The sequence below is a fragment of the Panthera tigris genome, chromosome A1 (assembly GCF_018350195.1).
Source record: "Panthera tigris isolate Pti1 chromosome A1, P.tigris_Pti1_mat1.1, whole genome shotgun sequence".
Classification (NCBI taxonomy): domain Eukaryota; kingdom Metazoa; phylum Chordata; class Mammalia; order Carnivora; family Felidae; genus Panthera; species Panthera tigris.
The window spans coordinates 22,876,400-22,899,346 of NC_056660.1; the positions used below are offsets into that span (position 1 = coordinate 22,876,400).

Here is a 22,947-nt window from a genome sequence, read left to right on the forward strand (position 1 = left end):
GGAGATAAGAGGCTTTATTCAGACTGTGAAACTTCTCTTGATGTAGAGCAGCCCCAGTTAGATATACCAGAGATAACTTGACTTGTTAAAAGCAGTTTAAATGGCACATTTGAGGCTTTATAATTGATTTAAAAACTGATGTTAATGGGGCGCCTGGGTGGCTCAGTCAGTTGAGTGTCTGACTTCGGCTTAGGTCATGGTCTCGTGATTTGTGGGTTTGAGCCCCATGTCGGGCTTTTGCACTGACAGCATGGAAACTGCTTCAGATTCGCTGTCTCCCTCTCTCTCTCTCTCTCTCTCTCTCTCTCTCTCTCTCTCCTGCCCCTCCCCTGCTCACACTCTCACTCTCAAAAATAAATAAACCTTTTAAAAAACCCACAAAAACTGAAATTGCTGTCTTAAAAGCCAGCAAATTGCTGGGAACCCACCCCTTCCCCCCAGTAGCTTTCTGAGAGGTAATTCATGGTTTCAAAAACTATAAATGGTGTTTTTGAGATGGAAGCTTGATCCTGAATTGAGTGGTATTTTTACCTGGGATTAAAGGCTCTGAAATAGAATGTCAAGGTTTTTTTGCTTCTTAAAGACAGTTAATGAATGTATTTGGTCTGTTTTCCTTTTCTCGCTGCCTGACTACGGGGAGAGAATTGCCTGAGTCTGACTCTCTACCCCACTCTTAGTGAGTGTGATCTTGAACATGAGCCTTCAAACTTACTTCGGTGACTGGCTGGGGAAATAAGCTTCCGGACTAGTGTTTGTTGGGTTGCAAAGTAACCATGACAGCGTCTACTACTATGCTGCAGAATATTGCATTTCTGGTTGAGGATATTATAAATATTTGGAGTTGCTTTTGAGAATCCTTAAGGAGAATGTGGACAGAAAAGACAGAAGATAAGGCTTTACCATTTAGAGGCAAAACTACAGATATCTACAGTTTGTTTTCAGCATCTTTGGTGATTTTAGCACCTCTGTCAACAACAAATCCAATAATAGTCATCGGTGCCCACTCTGTCAGGCAGCCTTCTGGCACTGGGGCAATAGCACTGAGCAAAAGACCAGAAATTCTGGCTTCATGTAGCCTACATCCCAGTAGAAGAGATAATTAGCAAAACACACATCAACTAACTTTTTTTTTAAGTTTATTTATTTTGAGACAGAGGGAGAGAATGAGCATGGGAGGGGCAGAGAGAGAAGGAGACAGAGGATCTGAAGCAGGCTCTGCACTGACATCAGAGAGCCCAAGGCAGAGCTTGAACTCACAAACCATGAGATCATGACCTGAGCTGAATTGGAATGCTCAGCCAACTGAGGTGTCCCCTCAGGGCAGGTGCCCCCACCAACTAACTTATATAGAAGGTTAGAAAAGGACAAATGCTATGGAAAAAAGTAGAGCAGGGGAAAGGGTATAGGATGTGGGGGTAGATTGCAAGTAGGAAAAAGGATGGCCAGGTGGGCTTCTTTGAGAAAGGGCTGTGCCTGCAGATGTGAGGGGAGAAGCAGAGAGAACAGCTCAAAGGCAATCCCAGTAAATGCAGCCGAGGCATGATGGAGATGTGGACCTGAGATTAGAAATGGAAAGATGAGGGGCAGCTGGGTGGCTCAGTTGGTTAAGCGTCTGACTTCAGCTCAGGTTATGATCTCAAGGTTCATGAGTTTGAGTCCCACGTCAGGTTCTGCTGACAGCTCAGAGCCTGGAAACTGCTTCAGATTGTGTCTCCCTCTCTCTCTGATCCTCTCCCATGCACACTCTGTGTCTTTGTCAAAAATAAATAAACATCAAAAAAAAAAGAAGTGGAAAGATGAGACATGGACAACTTCTGGGCATGTCCTGAAGGCAGAACTATCTGGATTCCTGATGGACATGATGTATGAGAAACAAGGAAAACCCTATGTCTTTTGCCTGAAAAATCAAAGTGAAGAAGCTGCCATCAACTGGGCTGGGGAGGGGGGGCGGTGGTTGGGGCTGCAAGAAGTGTGATATGTGTGTTGGGCGAGAGGGGACGTAGATCAGGAATTCGGGTTTGCCCATATATTTGAGACACCCAGTGGGAACTGTAACAGCCCTCCAGCTGCTCTTAAGGACTAACTTGCTTCAGTCTTACACACTCCTCGCTTGCTGACCAAAGTTCCCTGGTGTGTAGCAGAACTAACCCACTTGCCTTGAGACCTGCAGACTGCTGGCCTAGAGGAGTGAAGAACGAAGCTTCCCCAGAAGGTAAGTCCTGACTGTATCTCCAAACGGCTGCGGCTGATGCCAGCAAGTCTGTTCAGGGTCAGGTCCACCTCGGACTAGCCGCCAGGGCACCTGCTTCTCCCGCCTGGAGCACCTTCCTCCGTTTCCCAAGTCTTTGCCTTTAAAACGGTCCAGCTTCACCTAGACAGGGAAGATAGTGTTTGGGACATTAGCCCACTGTCTTAGGTTACCAGCTTCTGAATAAAGTAAACTTTCCTTTCCCCCCATTACCTGTCTTTCGAATATTGATTTTCCAGCAGAGTGTAGCCCCACCTGAACCGGTTCTCTGTGCAGTAACAGAAGGATCTAGTAAGAACTGGGCATATAAGCCTGAATTCAGAGGACAGGTTGGGGTGGGAAATACAAATTTTGGAGTCAGCATACAGACAGTGTTTAAAGCCCCTGGACTGGGTGAGATGATCAAAAGTGAGCTGGGGAGGTGAGGACTTAGAAGTGTCTCCCAACCATTCCTCTGTTTAGAGGTCAAGGTTGAGTGGAGGAATCAGCCAGAGAGATGGAGAGGGGAGATCAGAGAGGAAGGAGAACAACAAAGAGAGACCGGCATGCTAGAACCCAAGTGGAGAAAGTGTTCTCCAGGATAAAGGAGGATGTTAACAGGTCCAGGGCCTAGGAGCCACCAAGCTCCGTGAGTGCTGACCATTACATTTAGCAGCATGGCAGTCTTCAATGACCTTTACAATCTGAGTTTTGGTGGGAAAATGAGGATGAAAACTAACTGAAATGGGTATAAGGAAGAAATGGAATTGGAAACAAAGTATTTAGGTAACTCCTTGTAGGTGTTTTGCTGCAGAGGGGAACAAAGAAGTAAAGTGGTTGCTGGTAGGGAAAGTGGGGTAAGAATATTCTAAAACTAGGAAAGTAGCAGGTATGGCGATAGGAATAAGTATATGATGAAACATTGTCATTTTGGGAGGTAGGAGGACTACGGTGCCTTCAGAAAGATACAGCTAATGGGAGAGAATTTCTCTGGCTAGGAGCAAGGCAAGTGCACGGGCAGCAGCTAGCCGGGCGGGGAGGGGGGGGCACGGTGCTGGCGGGCGGACACTCGTGGGGGCCTCAGTGTGTGAGAGTCCTATCTTCAGATTTCTCCTCTTTCTCAGTGAGTTCGAAAGCAAGGTCCTATGTTGAGAGTGGGAATTGGGGGAAAGAGGTGTTGGGGGTTTGGAGAGACAGGAAATGGTGTGAAATTTTGTCCAGGGCAGAGGAGAGGGTCTGAAGTACAGCCAAGGCGGGGTTAGCATCATACGGATGCAGATTAAAGATAGGTTAATATTGAGACCAGTCCATTTCACAAAGTACCAGATACAACAGGTGGGTCATTATGCAATTTCCGCAAATGCTTGAAATCCGTTGAACTTCCCATTCCTTGTGAAAACGACAAGGCGCAGGAGAACCTGACCGCCTTGCTCCTCCCTGTCCTCCGGCTCTCTCTCTAGGTTAGACTGAGAAACTCTCGCTCGCCCATCAGATGGCGCCGCCGCCCTCAGTGCATCTCCAGGAGTATAGGGGGCGCTGTGTACTGGCCTCTTTTCCCCCGCCTCGGTGACTCTTGCTTCCGCCTCCGGAGCCCGCCTCGGCTCCCCAGTGCTCAGCTGCGCAGTCGCGGAAACGGGCCTGTGGGGAGCATGGCGGCGTCTTCGAGTGGAGAGAAGGAGAAGGAGCGGCCGGCAGGCGGCTCTGGAGCGGCAGGCGGTAACAGCACGCGAGAGCGGCTCCTGTCTGCGCTGGAAGATCTGGAGGTCTTGTCAAGGTAATGCCGTCGGCCTGAAGGCCTGAGAGGGCTGGGCCCGGAGGACTGACTCTGCATCGGCCGGGCCTGCCGGGGTGTTCGTTCCCGGTTCCCGGGGCTCGGTGGGGAGGCCGCGCTCCCAGAGACGATACACAGGTGTTGGCACTTGAGGTCTGCAACCCTCCGAGACGCCGACATGGGAACCCCCCGCCCCCCGCCTTAGAAGACGTTTTAATAATGACAGTGACTCTGGAACCCCGACACGGTCAGAACCGTAGAGGACCTTAGAGATCGCCCGGTGTGAGTACCTTCGTCCACGGACACTCGACAGACACTTAAGGAACTCCCCCTGGGTCCCAAGCGCTGGGAGACTGTAGTGAAGGGGGTGGGGGACTAGGTCCCGACGTAGAGGAGCCCAGTGTCAAGGGGAAGAGACAGACGTAAACAGTGACCGTGGTGCAGAGCCTGTTTTTACAGAGTCGTGCACTGCGGGATACTGGAACCCGAGGACTGAGGGTGCCTGTCTGTCATGGTTGTAGTCAGGGTAGGCTTCCTGGAGAAAGGACTGCATGGGAAGAATGAGTTCACCAGATTCAGTAGGCTGCAGGTAGCTGGAACAGCATGTGCAAAAGCCTGGAAGCATGAGCACGCACGACTTGGTGGTGCTTACATACTTGCAAGTTTGGGAGGGCAGGAGTGCAGCGTGTGTGGAAGAGGTAGGAGAAATTGGATGCCTTTCTCCTTAGTCTACCATGGTTCGTGGCTGTTTGTCAAGTTGAAGCCTTCTTTAACTCCCTCACATTCATTTGGATGTTAAAATTGTTTTGATTCTTCCCCCTAAAACCTTGCGCAGATTTGACGTCTTGTTTCCACCCCCACTGTCGTTAACTATTTTTTAATGCAGTCTCCGGAAAGTTTTACTTGTCTTTATGCTTCTGCACTTTATCTTACCTGTATTGCCCAGGGTCAGAGCTATCTTTTTAAAAGGCATCTCCTATTACTTTTCTGCTTTGAGATACTTGGTAAGTTCCCACCGCCCGGTGAGGTAGAAACCAAATGTCTAGCTTAGTGTGCCACTTTTCTGTGACTGTGTTGACTTCTGAAGAAGTGACACCCCCTTTGGGAAGTAGTGGCTGCTGCCTTTTGTTCCAAGTCTTGGTCTTAGAATTTCAACTCTTTGCCCTAGTATAGTCAGTGACTTATTCTCACCGTTTTACTCTGGAGCCCAGTAAATTCATTTCTTTTCTGAGCTCACTTGCTGTAACATAATTTGTCTGTTTTGTGACCCTAGTGTGTATTTCATACTCTGCAAGTTCGGGAACTATGGCTTTTTTGAACCTACTCATCCAGGATAATGGTATTTGAACATTTCTTCTGACATTGGACCACTCCGTAGTCACTTTTAAGATCTTGTTCCGGGATTATTTGGCCGTATATCTGAGGTGCGTCCGGGATTATTTGGCCGTATATCTGAGGTGCGTTTTCCTGATGATGTCGGTACCTGCAGGAGTGCATATACATGATAGTCATGTAGTCTTCACCTGAGATAGCATAATTCAGTAATTTACCAGCTGTGTTAAATTTGAGCTAAATTGGAATTCTGTTGTATCTAGCTAGGATTGACCAGTTTCTCTCTCTCCCTATTTGCTTGTTTCCTTGAGTACTGAGTATAGCATTTTCTGCTTGGTGAAATGTGTTGACCTGCTGGAGTAGTGGATCATTTCAGTTTTCCTCAAGAATCTCGGTGTTTCAAAAGTTGCACAGCAGCAGATCCTAATGTAGTTTTGCTCTTCTCTGACCTCGTCAGGAAGAGGTTGAAATCCGATGCATTCTTTGTAGAGCTCTTCAGTCATTCCACAGGGCTCTGCAGTCCTTGAGTCACATCAGCTTCTGGCCACATTGGCTTCTAGTCACATCAGGGTCACAGTCTGCAGCAGACCTTGAGTGTGGAGTTCTCTCTTGTCCTGAATTTTCCCTCTTTATTTTTTTCTTTCTTGTTTTACTTTCTTTATTATGGAGAGAGAGAGGGAGAGGGCGAGAACCAGTGGGGGAGGGGCAAAGAGAGAGGCAGATTGAGGATCCTAGGCAGGCTCTGTGCTGACAGCAGAGCCCAATGCGAGGCTTGAACCCACAAACCATGAGATCATGACCTGAGGTGAAGTTGGACGCCCAACCCACTCAGCGCCCCCAGGCAACCCTAGGTTTTCTCGCATTATATAATCAACCTCACTTTAAGATACCTTTACTTCTTTTTTCCTCAAGAGAAAGTTGCATCTTCTTTTCTTTTATTGAAAACATGAATCCTACTTTTTTTTTTTTGCAGAGTTGTTTCCCTTATTTATTCTAGTAGCTTCAACCACTACATTAACTAGAATTCTTAACCCTAACTTTTAGTAAAAACTGATTGTAAGCAGTTGCAAACAGTCTGCTGTACCACCATCCATTAGACCGGCATATTCCTGAATACATTTCTTAAGTCCCAGCAATGTGTGCGTCTCCACAGCACAATCTTTCAATAAAGCACAAAATGAGTTTACTATGAGACCCCAAAAAAAAAAAAAAAAAAAAAGAATCTCAGCATTTCTGAAACCTTCCCCCTTCAGCTTTCTAGTTGTGCATGATTAGTTGAGGCGCTGAGTTCTCTTTTGATTTCTTTAAAAGAAGCTGTCGTTTTTCTATTGCCCTTTCCCCAGGAATGCCACTTTGATTTCTGGTTGATTTGTAGCCTCCACTGAGTCTTGTGACAAATTGGAGATAAGCTGCTGCTTTCTTGAGGTGCTCTGCACCCTGGTAATTAATTGCCTTAAAAGTTTTTCTTTTCCTCTGATTTTCTCATGACTTACTCTGCTGTTATTTTATTTATTCATCTCTAAAGAAAGACTGGGTGACAGTAAGTGAAAATTTATCTTTTATGACCCTGGAGATGGATGGTGGTGGCAGTGGAAGAGATGTCACTTTGTAGTTTGCCACCTAGGATTCATTGAGATTTCACAGAGTGAGGTTGTTCCAGTGTGGTTGGCTTTTGAAAAAAATCCATTTTGTTAGCAATTGGATAGTTACATATACTGATTCTGTCATCTGAAATTTGTCATTATCCTCTTAATGAAATTTTTCTCGTGTTTGCATTTGTTATGAAAAAAAAAATGAAAAGAAAACTCACTAGTATAACTTCTTGGCTTTTAGAAAATAGTAAGTTTGAAATTTAGGACGTATCTTTTACTGTAACCTGATTATATAGCTTTTTAGTATATTTTATTACTTTGGAAAATATGATAGAATGAGGTAGTCTTTAGATGAATTTAAAAAAAAACACAACAAATTGTAGTCTGGGGTGCCTGGGTGGCTCAGTCGGTTGAGCGTCCAGCTTCGGCTCAGGTCATGATCTCGCAGTTTGTGAGTTCGAACCCCGCGTCGGGCTCTGTGCTGACGGCTCAGAGCCTGGAGCCTGTTTCAGATTCTGTGTCTTCCTCTCTCTCTGCTCCTCCCCTGCTCGTGCTCTGTCTCTCTCTCTCCCTCTCTCTCAAAATTAAACATTAAAATTTAAACAAATTGTCTAAAAGTTGTTTTTTTTTTATTTTTAATTATTTTTGAGAGAGAAAGAGAGAGAGACAGAGTGTGAGCAGGGGAAGGACAGAGAGATAGGGAGACAGGCTCCAGGTTCTGAGCTGTCAGCACAGAGCCCAACGTGGGGCTTGGATTCATGGATGGCAAGTTCATGACCTGAGCCAAAGTTGGACGCTTAACCAACTGAGCCATCTAGACGTCCCTAAAAGTTTTTCTTAACGTATTTGTAACTCAGAACTCATTGTCCCTCACAAACCATGTTGATAGGAGTCTTGAGGTTTTCACAGCAGCCTATTAATTCTGTTTACCTATAATTTACCTGAACTGTAATACCACTAATACCCAACCTAACCCCCATCTAAATTATATTTCTAAGGGGAATTGTGGATGGATTCTAATTTTTTCTATACCAGGACAGGGCTCTGTCTCCCACACCTGTAACCAGAGAGTGGGCTCAGGGCTTCCTTCAGCCTCTTTTTACCATTGGGGAAGACAGAGGTTTCCACTTTGTTCCAGATGGTTACTGAACGTACTGTCTTACAGCTTTCTCCTTCCCCTTGTAGTTCTGTGCCTAGGGCAAGCCCTTTTAAGGTTCTCTGTGGATTTATACTCCCAGATTTGCAAGAAAGGCAGAAAAGGCTCATTCCACATCTCCCACTATACCCCCCCCAGTGCCCACCTCTCCCACCCCGAAACCAGCCATTATATAGATCAGAGATTCTCAAGTGTTTATATCTCCTCTATGGGGTACAGAAAATGATTAATATAACATGCTACTTTCATGAAATGTTTGTTTAATCCATCATTGTCTTGCCAGCTCTACCTCCAAAATATATTCTGAGTCTGTACATGTTTCACCTATTACCATTACTAAATCCTAGTGGCTAGGACCCAGTCAAAGCCAATGTCATTTTTTGCCTGGAACATTGCAGAAGCCACCTAACTTCATTTCCATTCTGGCCCTCTTACAATCTGTTCTCCAGATAGCTTAGCTTGTTTTAAAATAAATCAGGTCATATCATTTCCCAGCTTAAAATGATCCAGTTGCTTCTCATTCTCTGGAATGATACACTGATCCTTTACCATGACCTACAAGGACCTGACACAGTAGTCTGGCCCCTCCCTCCTTCCCTCCCCTTGTCCTCATTTTGTATCCTGCTCCCCAGTGTATACTACGTTCTGGCCACACTTCTTCAAACCATCTTTGGGCCCCTGAACTAGCTGTGACTTTTTACAAGCATTCTTCCCTCATGGCTGGCTCCTCTCACTTGGAGAATCCTTTCCTGACCCTACCCAGGGCAAGTAGCCAGACCAGCTCACTGACACTCTGCTTTATTTTCTTCCCAACCCTTATAACCCTAGTTTTATTTACCTGTTTTCTTGGTTATTTTTGTCTCCTGTATTAGAATTTAAATTCCATTGTTCACTGTTTTTTTTAATGTCTATTTATGTATTTTGAGAGAGAGAGAGAGAAAGTGTGTGTGTACATGTGTGAGTGAGAGGATGGCCAAGGAAAGAGGAAGAGAGAGAATCTCAAGCAGGCTCTGCACTGTCAGTACAGAGCCCAACTCGGGGCTTGATCCCACAAACTGTGAGATTATGACCTGAGCTGAAACCAAGAGTCAGATGCTCAACCAACTGAGCCACCCAGGCACCCCTCCATTGTTTGCTTTTATAACTCAAGCATCTAGAAAGTGCCTGGCACATAAGAGGCACTCAAGAAATATTTAATGAATGGGTGAATGAAGACTTTCCATTGCCATATCCCCCTTTTTCATTAATTAGCAAATTCATACACAGTGGTACGAGAACCTAGTAGTGGGGAAGGTTGGGTCCAATTGGCACCATCCAGGAAAACCGTATGAAGGTAGGAGTAGGAAGATGGAAATAGGAAGGTGAAGATAGCCTAGCAGCCAGCAAGAAGGTACAAACACTGGGGCTGACTGGTCGTGTCAGGTAGCTAATTGTGCAGCTGTGCCTCTTGAATAATTTCTGGAGTCCATCTGTCAGCAAGTTTGAAGCTAATATATGGATACTACCTGCGACATATTTTATACTGTGATATATTTTATAATGTATATATTATGTTTATACTAATTTTCATATAGGAAAATTGGTATATCTAGTAAATGCTCATTCCAGAAAGATAGGATTTTATTATATGTAAGAATCCCTCTTAGTTGATAACCTGTGCGGTTAATTAAAATATTCAGGGGCTCCTGGATGGCTCAGTCAGTTAAACGTCCAACTTCAGCTCAGGTCATGATCTCACTGTTTGTGGGTTCAACCCCATGTCGGCTCTGTGCTGACATCTCAGAGCCTGGAACCTGCTTCGGATTCTATGACTCCCTCTCCGCCCCTCCCCTGCTCGCTCGCTCGCTCTCTCTCTCTCTCTCTGTCTCTCTCTCTCGATAAATAAACGTCAAAAAAATTTTTAAAAATTCAGTTAGGAGCACCTGCGTGGCTCAGTTGGTTAAGCGTCCGACTCTTGATTTCAGCTCAGGATCATGATCTCGTGGTTTGTGAGTTTGAGCCCCACTGCTTGGGATTCTCTCTCTCTCTCCCCTTCTCTCTGCCTCTCTCCCACGCAGGTGCATGTGCTCTTAAAAGAAATAAACTTTATAAAAAAATTCAATTAAAGTAGAAAATGATTAAAAATGATTCATCTACTCCTTGTTTTATTTTACCTTAAAGCATATAAACTTATGTTTTCACTAATCTTTTCATCTAAGACAGGTGTCAGATAACTTTTTCTGTAGAGGAAGGGCCAGATAATAAATATTGTTGATTTTTGCAAGCTATAAATTTTCTGCTGCAACTACCCTATTCTGCCATTATAGTGGGAAAACAGCCCTGGATGATAGGTAAATGAAGGGGCATGGCCAATGTGCTGAATGTAGGAGTTTTTCTTGCATAAACCACCCATAATGCAAAGTCTACCAGTTACTAGTTTGTTTGTTTGTTTGTTTTTTAAAGTTGACTTTTATTTTATTATTTTTTTTAATATTTATTTATTTTTGAGACAGAGAGAGACAGAGCATGAATGGGGAGGGTCAGAGAGAGAGGGAGTCACAGAATCCGAAGCAGGCTCCAGGCTCCGAGCTGTCAACCCAGAGCCCGACGCGGGGCTCGAACTCACAGACCATGAGATCATGACCTGAGCCGAAGTTGGACGCTTAACCGACTGAGCCACCCAGGCACCCCACTAGTTTGTTTCTTTAAAGTGAAATGAGGGGTGCCTGGCTGGCTCAATCAGTAGAGCATGCAATTCTTGATCTCAGGATTGTGGATTCGAGCCCCATGTTGGGTGTAGAGATTACTTTAAATGAATGATAAAGTGAAATGAGAACTTAGATGCTCATCGAACAGTCTTAGGGCAGACTCTTGCTGAATTTGTATGACTTTCCCTGCTTCTTTGAAGTAGGCCTTTGCAGACATCTCTTGAGTCTTTCCCCAGCATTCAGCTTAGGTTTTTATAGAAACAGCTCTTCTCTGTTGGCAGTCATATTTCATTGGTATTTATGTAATGGATATTAATTTATGTAATTACACTAGTAAGTAAAACTTGCATAGATGCATCTGGTAACAATCAAAACTGAGTCTTGAAGCTGGTGAGAGCCCAAGCGCATAGTCACTGTGGAGCAGTGGCTGTGAATACTCAGCGTACTGTGGGTACCATGAATCTAGCAAGTCAGTTAGGTACAGATAGTTGAGAAGGCTTCTACTGTATTTGCTTTGCAAAGGTGTTTTGTTTTTTGTTTTTCTTTTTCTAGAGAACTTATAGAAATGCTGGCAATTTCAAGAAACCAAAAGTTGTTGCCGCCTGATGAGGAAAACCAGGTAAGTGGCTTCTTTTTAAATTACAAACAAGAAATCCCCATCATTTACTGCAGTTTTCCTACTTAAATTTACTTTGTTTGAAAATAGGAAGATTGAATTCTATTAAATTATTAATTACAACTTTTAAATTGATACTTTCTTTGAATCTCTTATATAAGGTCATACTGCTTAAGATGCAAATAGTTGTCTAAGGGTGAATAGTATTTTCTCTTATAGTTGTAGTTACACATTTATTCATTTTTGTCTTTTGAATTAACCATCAAAGGCTTGTTAAATGGACATTAAAACAATATTTGGAATAAAGAAAGTTAATGCTCCCATAAACCTTTTATTATAGGCTTGTCCCCCTAATGCATCTTGAAAATGAATAGAAATAAAAGAGCATACAACTATTAATAGAAGTTATTTTGTAGATGTTAAGTTTATAAGTAGTTTTTATTTTCTTTATTCCTTTCTGTGCTTTGTAATCTTCTACAGTGAGATTGATTTTCTGACCCAGAAACTTTTTAAAGAAGAGGGTAAATGTCACTTTGTGTTTTTTTGCCATAATTAAAAAAAATTTTTTAAGAGGAAACAGATAGGAAGAATTAGCCTATTTAATGATGTGAGACAGGAGAAATCTCTAATAGATCTTTTCTCATATGTTTTGAGGGCAGAGAAATTTGGTTGATTGTCAATAGTGAAGTATCAGAAAACTGTTTTCTTCAAGGATTAATGCCCTCAGGAAGAGAGGGGGGAATTAGATAAAGCTACAGGTAGTGTAAGTTGGTAATTTTAGGGATATTAAAGTTGTTCTTTGTATATTGCTTATTTTGTTTTTAGAAAAAGCTTATAGAGAAATATGGTAATAAAAGAATGCTAGTCTCAGATACTTTATTCATAAATACCTGTGAAGCCAAATAAGAATTACGAAATAAGCAAAATGAAATATAAGTTCTAACTTTACTTCCTAGGCAATTATATGCTTGCTATGAGCCAGGCACACAGATGATTCAGTAGGTCATAACTAACACCTGTCTTATCAGCACTAATATTTCTTACACTTTTTAAAAACTAACAGTTCTGTCCTTAAAAATAACAGTACCTTGTCATATAAGGTTGTTGTGAGGATGTATTATACTGCATTCTTAAGTACACATAGGGAGAGCTTAGTAATGGTGGGTAGTTATCATCACCACTCTGAAACAGAATTAAACGTTATACTTAGTACTGTGAATTTTCATTGAAACTGTTAAATATTAGTGTGATGTGCCCATTTGAAAATTTTCTAGCCTCCATTTTATTTATTCGTATTTTCATGTATGTAGAATTTTACTTAGAAGGGACATTAATGGTCTTTATAACCTCCTGTGTTATAAAAGAGCTTGAGTTCCAGAGTGGATAAGTGAACTAGAGGTTGATGGATGAATAGAACTAGAATCGAGGTAGGTCTGACTTCAGTTGAATAATTTTTCTCTACTCAACAATAAAATCTCCAAAGAATCTTTACTGCTCTATGGTAGTATACAATATAGGTCAAACTGTAAACTTCTTGAAACGTGTTGTGAAACAACAAGTTGGTTAATAACTTTTTAAATATACTTTTATAGAAGTGGAAACCCTGCTTTCTCTTGTGACTTGAGAAGAATAGGGACTGTAGGTATATTAAGTAGAATATACTACTTTTTATAGAAGAAACTATTATTCAAAGTAAATACTTTTAATACATGGACAGAAGATATAGCTCAGTCTTTTGTCTGAGTCCTATAAAAATGAGGAGAACTTCATATCGAAAGGAACTTGAAGAGGCAGGTCTATACTTTTTACTCTTTAACAAATTTTTGTTAACAGTTTTAAAATTGATTCTGAATTTTGATAGCCATTTCCTTTCTTGAAGTATTATTCCCCACGTTGCACAGTTAAGTAAGGGTATTTAGGTAAGATTGCATCTTAATTCTGTAGTGGGGTAGTGATGATGATAGCTAGCCTTTATTGGGCTCTTCCTGTGTGTACTTTACATGCATTATATCATAAATCCTCACAATAACCTTATGTGATAAGGTGCTGTTACTATATCCCTGGTAAACGAAAGACTAGAGATTTGGACCCAGACTTTCTGTTTTATGCTTTTTAACCTTCATAGGTCAAAGGTTGTATCTGCATACCACCTATTTACTATTTTTGGAAATTGCTCTTTTTTAACCATCTTCATTGTAAAGCAATACTATGAATGAAATCACAGGTTTAGTGTGAGTTTTATATATATGTATGTTTTAAGTTTATTTTTTATTTGCGAGTGTGTGTGTGTGGAGGAGGGGAAGAGAGAGAGGGAGAGAATCCCAAGCAGGCTGATGCGGGGTTCGATCTCACAAACCATGAGATCTTGACCTGAGCCGAAATCAAAAGTCATACACTTAACCAGCTGAGCCAACCAGGTGCCCCATTTCTCTGTACATTTTTACAAACTTTAAGTTGCAAAAATTTTCTGTCTTAGCAACTTTCAAGTATACAATGTAATATCGTTAACTATAGTCACCATTTCTGTACATTGCATCCCAGAACTTACTTGTCTTATGAGCGTAAGTTTGTACCTTTTGATCATCTTCACCCATTTTACCCACCCCCACCCGTGGCAACCACCAATCTGATTTCTTTTTCTGAGTTTGTCTCTTGTAGATTCCGCATATAAATGAGATCGTGCAGTATTTGTCTTTCTCTTGCTGACTTTTTTCACTTAATATAATGGCTTCAAGGTCTATCCTTATTGTCACAAATGATAAGATTTCCTTCTTTTTTATGGCTGAATAGTATTTCTCTATCTGTGTGTACATACCACACATTTTCTACTAATTTGAAGGGATACATGCCCCTGGTGTTTACAGCAGCATTATCAACAATAGCCAAATTCTGGAAAAAGCCCAAATGTCCATCAGTTGATGAATGGGTAAAGAAGACAGACAGACAGACACACACACACACACACACACACTGGAATATTACTCAGCCATAAAAAAGGAATGAGGGTTAGTTAAGCATCCTACTTTAGCTCAGGTCATAATCTCACAGTTCATGGGTTCGAGCCCCAAGGGGTGCTCAGAGCCTGGAGCCTGCTTTGGATTCTGTGTCTCCCTCTCTCAGTCCTTCCCCCACTCACACTATCTCTGTCAAAAAATGAATAAATGTTTTTTAAAAATTTTTTTAAAAAGGGGGGGAATGAAATCTTGCCGTTTGTAACGACATGGATGGAGCTGGAGAGTATTATGCTATGGAAAAATAAGTCAGAGAAAGACAATTACCACGTAATTTCACTCAGATGGAATTTAAGACATAAAACAAACAATCATAGGGAAGAAAAAAGAGGAAAACCAAGAAACAGACTCTTAGCTTTGGAGAGCAAACTGATGGTTACCAGAGGAGTGGTTGTTAAGGGAGTGGGGATTAAGGAGGGCACTTGTGATGAGCACCAGACATTGTATGTGAAGGTTGAATCACTACATTGTACACCTGAAACTAATATTACAGTGTATGTTAACTAGCTGGAACTTAAATAAAAACTTACATACAACATGTCCTTTATCCATTCATATATTGATGGATAGTTAGTTTGCTTTCTATTTTGGCTATTGTAAATAATGCTGCAGTGAATATAGGAGTGCAGATATCTTTTTGAGATAATAATTTCATTTTCTTCAGGTAAGTAACCAGAAGTAGAATTGCTGGATCATCTGGTAGTTCTCTTTTAACTCTTTAAGTAATAGCTTCTATACTGTTTCCCACAGTGGGTTTCCCACCACTAGTGCATGAAGGTTCCATTTTCTCCACCTCCTCACCAACATTTGGTATCTTTTTTTTTTTTTTTTTCTTTTTATTACAACTGTTGTAACTGGTATGAGGTGATATCCAGTTGTGGTTTTGATTTGCATTTCCCTGGTAATTAGTGATGTTGAGCACCTTTTCATGTACCTTTGTTCATTTGTATGTCTTTAGAAAAAGGTCTATTCATTTCCTTTGCACTTTTTTAAAAATTTAAATTAAATTTTTTTTAAAATTCACATCCAAATTAGTTAGCATATAGTGCAACAGTGACTTCAAGAATGGATAGATTCCTTAATGCCCCTTACTCATTTAGCCCATCCCCCCTCCCACAACCCTTCCCATAACCCTCTGTTTGTTCTCCATATTAAAGAATCTTATGTTTTGTCCCCCTCCTTGTTTTTATATTTTTGCTTCCCTTCCCTTGTGTTCATCTGTTCTGTGTCTTAAAGTCCTCATAGGAGTGAAGTCATATAATATTTGTCTTTCTGTGACTAATTTCGCTTAGCATAATACCCTCTAGTTCCATCCACATAGTTGCAAATGACGAGATTTCATTCTATTTGATTGCTGAGTAATAACTCCATTGTATATGTATACCACATCGTCTGTATCCATTCATCCGTCAATGGACATTTGGGCTCTTTCCATACTTTGGCCATTGTTAATAGTGCTGCCATAAACATTGGGGTGCGTGTGCCCCCTCGAAACAGCATACCTATATCCCTTGGATAAATACCTAGTAGTGCAATTGCTGGGTTGTAGGGTAGTTCTATTTTTAATTTTTTGAGGAACCTCCATACTGTTTTCCAGAGTGGCTTGCATTAGTTTTCCTTTGCTCATTTTTTAAATCAGGCTGTTTATTTTGTATTTTTAAGGATACACAAAAATTTTATCTTTCCTGGGAAGTGAATAAGCCTCATTTTGGCATATTGGTAGTTCTTATTTGCATGAAAGAATAGCATGTAATGAGAAAAAGTAAAAAGTCTTGATAATCCTTTTTCCAAAATAATCAGAAGTAGGCTATTTTTATTCTTAACATTGATTAGAATAATGCTTTGGAGGTGTTAACATTTTATAGCCTAGCCAATTTACATGTAGACTCTTTGTTTCATTGGAATGTCACTTTTCAATATTCTGCTGTCTGCTTTAATCAATATCTGATAGGTCCTGGAGTTGTTAATTCACAGAGATGGGGAATTTCAAGAACTGATGAAATTGGCACTTAATCAGGGAAAAATCCATCATGAAATGCAAGTTTTAGAAAAGGAAGTAGAGAAGAGAGACAGTGATATTCAACAACTACAAAAACAGCTAAAGGAAGCAGAGCAAATATTGGTAAGTTCATAGAAGAGGAGGTTAAAAAGAAAAAGGATATTGTTTAATTTACTTCTGAAAAATAAATCTGTTTTAAAGTATTTTGAATTGGCAGAAAACTTAAGTTCCTAAGTGTAAAAATGAGAACTTGACAGTTTGAATGAAAGGCCATGGTCATCCCTTTTTAACTTAATGTTTTAAGGTAGTCTGCATTACTTTTGAACCATATTTTCATCATTTAAAGATTTCACAGTGTTGAATTAATAGAACTAATGGAATTGAATTGAATTAATAGAAGTTGTACTTTTATCCTGTCCTGATAGAAGTTTTAAGTTGTTAGTAATCTAAATCTTTACTTCAACTTTAAAAATATTTTGAAATCAGTAGAAATATGTACCAATTTTATAAATTGATTAAAACTGACTTCATTAACTTATTTCATCCTCCATTCTAAACTAGGTGGATTTGGGCATATGTCCAGGACTCTAGTTCTTGGCTACTATTTCAAAAAAGCAATTTCTTTGCTCATATTTATCCGGTTATTTCACTAAATACTAACTAATGCAATTGTTATATGGTGATATTACAGAAACAGCTGAGTTTCATTCTCATATGGACCAGACCCTGCTGGAATCCTTATCCCTGATGAATCTTCAAAATATGTCCAAATGGGCTCCAATAAATAGAAACCTGAGTGGTTCAGGGTAAATTAACCATTCCTGCTGAAAAAATGACCCCAAGTAAATGCTTTAAAAAAAAAAAAAAAAAAACATAGTAAAATCTATTTTCCATTAGGATAGTAATACTTGCTTATCAAAAGATATTCAGAGAATACAGAAAAGTAGAAAGAGGAGGGAAAAAATGCCGTCAGTCCCTCTGTGCTGTTATTCATAGTTTTTTGCCTTTCATTTCAGTCTCAGGTGTATTCTTTTTTTTTTTTTTTAATTTCCCAGTAGGCTTATAATTGTTTTTTAAATCAAAGTATAGTTGATACACAATGTTACTTTAGTTTCAGGTGTACAACATAGTTTTTTTTTCCCCTCAGAGGAATTCATTTTGTATCTTGTAATTAGTAGGATACCAACTGGTGTTCTATTACCATTTATTAAAACTAAGGGATTTTTCGTATATTGTATCCATTTTGTTTAGTTTTCCAACTTACTGTTACAGAATAATACTTTCATGAATATCATTGCAAAAAAACTTTGTTTTTCTTCTGCATTTCAGATTATATTCTTTAAATTTCCAAAAATATAATTATGGAGTTAAATAGAGTTAACACAAGGACCATAAAAAGACTGAATTTTATGATTTAGGTAATAGCAACTAACATTGAGCACTTGTGCATCAAGCCTTGTGCTTGCTTGCACTTTAAATGTTTTAACTTACTCTTCTTAATAATTATGCGAGGTTAGTACCATTCCATTTTACAGATGAAGAAACTGAGATTTTAAATTGATAACTACTTTGCCCAGGGAGAGTGAAAAGTAGGGAGATGGAACTTAAACCTAATTCTCTCTGTCTCCATACTCCTAACCACTATGTTACAGTTGAAGATGCATATACATACTAGCTTAACTTCATTTTACCCTTTCATGTATCTTTCCAGTGGGAGTGGGGGGTGGTTGTGGGTGTTTTCATTATAGTAGTCATTAAGCTTAGAGATAGTGGTAATGTATAAATGAATAAGATCATCAATCCAAGAATGTATCTTACAAACTAAAAAAACATTTTGATATTTTATCCTTGAACCCGAATGCTCTTGGGGTGGTATGTGGTCAGAATCTCTTCTGCATGTTTGTGATAGAATTTGTGAATGGAGACTGATTCATGAACATATATTATTTCTTTCATTAACTGATACAAATGATACCCACGTATTTGAGAACATTACAGATAAATTGTGGGGATTTCTAAATTTTGCATGTTGTTCATATGGAATTAATGATTTTGTGAATTAAGCCAAAAACTGTTTGATATAGTTAAGAATAAACCGTATTTCTTTTTTTAATGTTCAAATTAGGCAACAGCTGTTTACCAAGCAAAAGAAAAACTCAAATCAATAGAAAAAGCAAGAAAAGGTTAGTACAGTGGGAAACACTGAATGACTTTCTGAAAAATCCAAGTTTTTGTTTGAAGAAGCAGATGAGAGTGTTAACTGGTAATCATTTGCTGCTTTTGAAATGGTTCCAGTAAATTTTTCTTGTAAAGTGCTAGGTTCTAGCACTGAGCTATGTATTACTGAGGAGACATCACACCTTTCTCAGGTTATAAGAAGCAGTAGCACATGGCAAGTTACGGCCTTGTATCCAAATGCGCAGTAATGACAATGAGTGTATAAAGTTGTTGGGAGAAGGGAAAAGAACTGTGATCTGGAAGCAAGTGGGATTTGAGATCTTGGAAAAGATGGATCTTGCAAAAGTGAAAGAGAATGTGCAGTGGACAAATGGAGCAGGACTAGAGTGTCATGAAGTCAGAACTACATGTGGCTTTGGGGTGTGTGCACATTTAATGGTGCAGAAGCCCAGCAGACCTTCTTTTCCTGTCCTGCTCCTCTCCTTAAAAGACTTCCATTTTGGATTTTTTAGTTTGTGTACTAAAAGTAGAGTTACGATGAAAATTTGGTTACTTTTGTTTTTTTAATTTTTTTTTTTTTATGTTTATTTTTGAAGGAGAGAGAGACAGTGTGTGAGTCGGGGGGTGGGGGGTGGCAGAGAGAGAGGGAGACACAGATCCAAAGCAGGCTTCAGGCTCTGAGCTGTCAGCACAGAGCCCAACGCAGGGCTCGAACCCACAAACCATGAGATCATGACCTGAGCTGAAATCAGACGCTCAGCCAACTGAGCTCAACCAACCAAGGTGCCCCAAAGTTCGGTTACTTTAATGGTTTCGTAGATGATTTACCTTTAGTCACCTCAGAGTTGTCTAACTTTCTTCTTCTTTTCCTGTTTCAGATAACTACTGCTAATGTTTGGTGTGTGTCCACTTTTTTTTTTTTTAAAGATGTTTAATACAGATAGAATGGGAACAATACAAGTATATATGTACATATATTCTAAAACAAAAACCAGGTCATGCTATACATATTATTTAGTGGCTTACCTTTTTTAATCTAATGAATGTATTGTGGATTTGTTTCTACTTAGATCTACTTATATCCTTAGTGGCACAGTAAGCCAACAATTGAGTGATATAGTGTGAACTGCTGTTCTAATTTAATAGCTTTGTCATTGGGAGACAAAACACTCTTGCCTCTATTTTGTGTTCACTGTTGCTTTCAGAACAGTAAGACTAATGGTAGCTAATAATTGAGATAGTGAGCATTATCATGCTAATGTCCCAAGTTTGACACTTTGTCAGACGATTTTTCTGAACGTTTTGTTCTTTAGTTGGGAAATCTCTATGATCTAAGTTTAACAATATACGTATTATTAGCTTTATTAGGGAAGGTAGGTAACTCAGATTATCTTGTATACAGATAATAAAAAATAAAGTATGATGTGTGACTGTGAGGCACATGTTTATGCCCTTGTAAGTTACTAGACTAACATGCTATGCTCTCGACTCTCAGGTGCCATCTCCTCTGAAGAAATAATTAAATACGCACATAGGATTAGTGCGAGTAATGCTGTATGTGCCCCACTGACCTGGGTTCCAGGTAAAATACTTCTCTTTTTAAAGTAGACATATGTGGTTTTAAATCTTAGGTGATTTTCACATCTTTAATATCTTAGAAGGAATAATATGGGCCATGGGTTTTATCAGTTTGATTTTCTACAAAGCTGTTGCCACAGGAACTGTGTTTATTTCCTTTTTAAAGAAAAATAATAAATTCATGTTTAAAAGTACAAGATGATATGTGATGATTCAAAACCTATAGATTTATATGCCTGTAATACCCAGGCTGGCCAGAAGCCCACCTTTTAGAACAGTTGGAGTTTCCCCAAGGGTTCTGGCCTCGGAAGCAGACAATTCCAGCTCTTTGGTGATAAGGATGAAGCACTGAGCACCCAACAGCAAATACATGAGACTGGAAAGAACAGGAGTAATTAGAAACAGCAAAGAGCAATGAGCTGCAACATACATTGACAGTACATAAGACAGGGACCTAATGTAGAGCAGTGGTCTTCTGGGAGGAGTGGGAGATACATCTCTCAACATCAGTAACTTGTGAATGGTATTTTACCAATTACCAGTTTGGGGGGGTAAGTGATCTGGAGCGAGTAAGAAGTATTACCAAAAAGTCCAAATCTGCCAAATTTTCATCATCCCCAAACTAAACAGTATGCCTTCATGATTGGAAATGAACATTGGCTCTAGATACTCTCCTGGAAGTTCTAGGAATTAGTCTTTAAATGACAAGATCAAAGAGGTTGGTTAGAAAAAGTTTTAATTTAGACAGTCCTTCAAATAAGCATTCCAGTCAGTCCTTTCTGTCTTATAAACAGAAGTGTGTCATGTGTCATGATCTATTTATTCTCCCTCAAGAGTATGTATCATTTGTTACTTTCTTACTAGGAAATGCAGGTAAATTACAAGAATCAAGACTGTTATAATTTTCTTAATTTGTTATCTGGAATTGCTAAAATGACAGACTTTTCTCTCTCTCTCTCTCTCTCTCTCTCTCTCTCTCTCTCTCTCTTTCTGTATAAAGAGTAGTATATTTCTATGCAGGTTCAGAGAAGAAATGCATGTATTTTTAAATATATTATGCTCTTAATAACAGTTGATAAGATGACCTTCTTGTTCCAAAATTGAAATGTAGTTTGAGTTTTTCAGAGTGAACCAAGGAAAATCAATACTTCTTTAGAGAAGGTATCAATGCTTATTTTGTATATGATTGAATTAAAAGCAGTCTGTTTTTTTTAGGGGACCCACGGAGACCATACCCAACTGATTTAGAGATGAGAAGTGGATTATTGGGTCAAATGAACAATCCTTCCACTAATGGTGTAAATGGTCATTTACCAGGAGATGCACTTGCAGCAGGCAGATTGCCAGGTAATGTTGATTAGAAAAATGCTTTCGAACAGACTGAGGTTTTTCAGACATGGTGATGGAATATCTGGCTGTTGAACAAGTTTGAGGTTCTAGACCCAAGTTGTTTTATTTATTTTATTTTATTTTTTAAGTTTATTTATTTTGAGAGAGAGAGGAAGAGCGGGAATCTCAAGCAGGCTCTGCATGGTCAGCATGGAGCATGACTCAGGACTTGAACTCAAATCGTGAGATCATAACCTGAGCCTAAATCAAGAGGCGGATGTTGGACCCAGTGAGCCGTTCAGGCATCTGACCCAACTCATTTTAATAGCTAAGTTTTCTGCCAATTATCCTGCTCTCTGCTTACTCTAGTTTAAAGATTGTTCTAGCTGGAGTTTATGAAACTACAATAAATTGACTTTTCTCTCATTTTTTAATAGGTTATTTTCCTTGGGCATTAGGCCTCTCTTTTATTATTATTAGGATCTAAACATAGCTTTTTAAATAAAATTGTGAAATATGCTATATAAACAGAATAAGAAATATATATGTTCATTTTAAAGAATACAAAGTGAACCCACTCCTGAAAAACTCCATATTAACCAAATGGATAACAAAGCTTTTTACAGACTTTTTAATAACTAAATAAAATAGCACTCTTGTGTGACTCAGTTTATTCTGAATTTCATCCTTAAGTTTTGCATATAGTTTTGTGTTATTCATAACCTTTATTTATGTTCCCCAACTTTTATTTTTTGTAGGTGACTTTTGTTTTTATTTGGTAGAACATTTAATAAGTTTTAATAAAAAAGGTTATAAAAACCAAAAACTATGGGGTTTTTTGAGCAATCACTTTTAATATTTTACCTATTTCATTTTTTTCCTTGTATTTTTTACAGTGTTTAAAACATGCCCTAGATAATGCTTTCTGCTTCATATTTTATTGTAAGGATGTTCCTGTGTTACTGAAAATGCTATGTAAACATTATGTTTATCTAACGTACAAACTGAGAACTCACTGTGCATTAATTTACCTTGATATCTTTTCATTTTCCTCATTTTGATTATACTGTATTATATGCCAGTCACAGCCCAGTCAGGAGGCAGAAAGGACATCAGCAGTATGAACAAGGAAAATTTAAAGAATTATTAACTAGTAACAAGATGATACTACTAAAGGGTAAAGAGAACTATTTTTTAAAAATACAGTAGTAATAAATGTGGGAGCAGCTGCTACATCTAAGATCAGGAGAGAGTACCCAAGGAAGGGCCCAACTGAGAAGAGACTCCTCCCACCCCCATCCCAAGGCTGTTTGTTCATATCATGGCGCTCTGGGTGGAGAGGGTATAGCTGTGGCCCACTGGCTGGCAGAGATGTTAGATGGATGAGGTCAGGCCAGAGCTGGCAAGCAGGAGGTGATCCACTAGGGTTCCAGGGAGCCTTGTTGGGAAGCCACCTTTGGCGTAATGTGAG

At 39.6% G+C, this 22,947-nt stretch overlaps 1 protein-coding gene across 3 annotated transcripts in view; it reads left to right on the plus strand.

Moving 5' to 3' along the window:
- MED4 (mediator complex subunit 4) overlaps positions 1 to 22,947 on the plus strand; it is a 47,096-nt gene that overhangs the window by 22,791 nt on the left and 1,358 nt on the right. Inside the window, exons 1-7 of one of the 3 annotated variants that reach the window (XM_042970036.1) lie at positions 3,344 to 3,562; positions 3,688 to 4,001; positions 11,318 to 11,384; positions 16,344 to 16,514; positions 18,517 to 18,574; positions 20,065 to 20,151; positions 21,363 to 21,494. In XM_042970036.1, the coding sequence (XP_042825970.1) occupies positions 3,500 to 3,562; positions 3,688 to 4,001; positions 11,318 to 11,384; positions 16,344 to 16,514; positions 18,517 to 18,574; positions 20,065 to 20,151; positions 21,363 to 21,494 (892 nt within the window). In that variant the 5' untranslated portion in view covers positions 3,344 to 3,499. Of the gene's footprint in view, positions 1 to 3,343; positions 3,563 to 3,687; positions 4,002 to 4,069; positions 4,281 to 11,317; positions 11,385 to 16,343; positions 16,515 to 18,516; positions 18,575 to 20,064; positions 20,152 to 21,362; positions 21,495 to 22,947 lie in introns of those variants that run through there. The other 2 variants (XM_007085402.3, XM_042970087.1) reach the window with 2 other exon arrangements.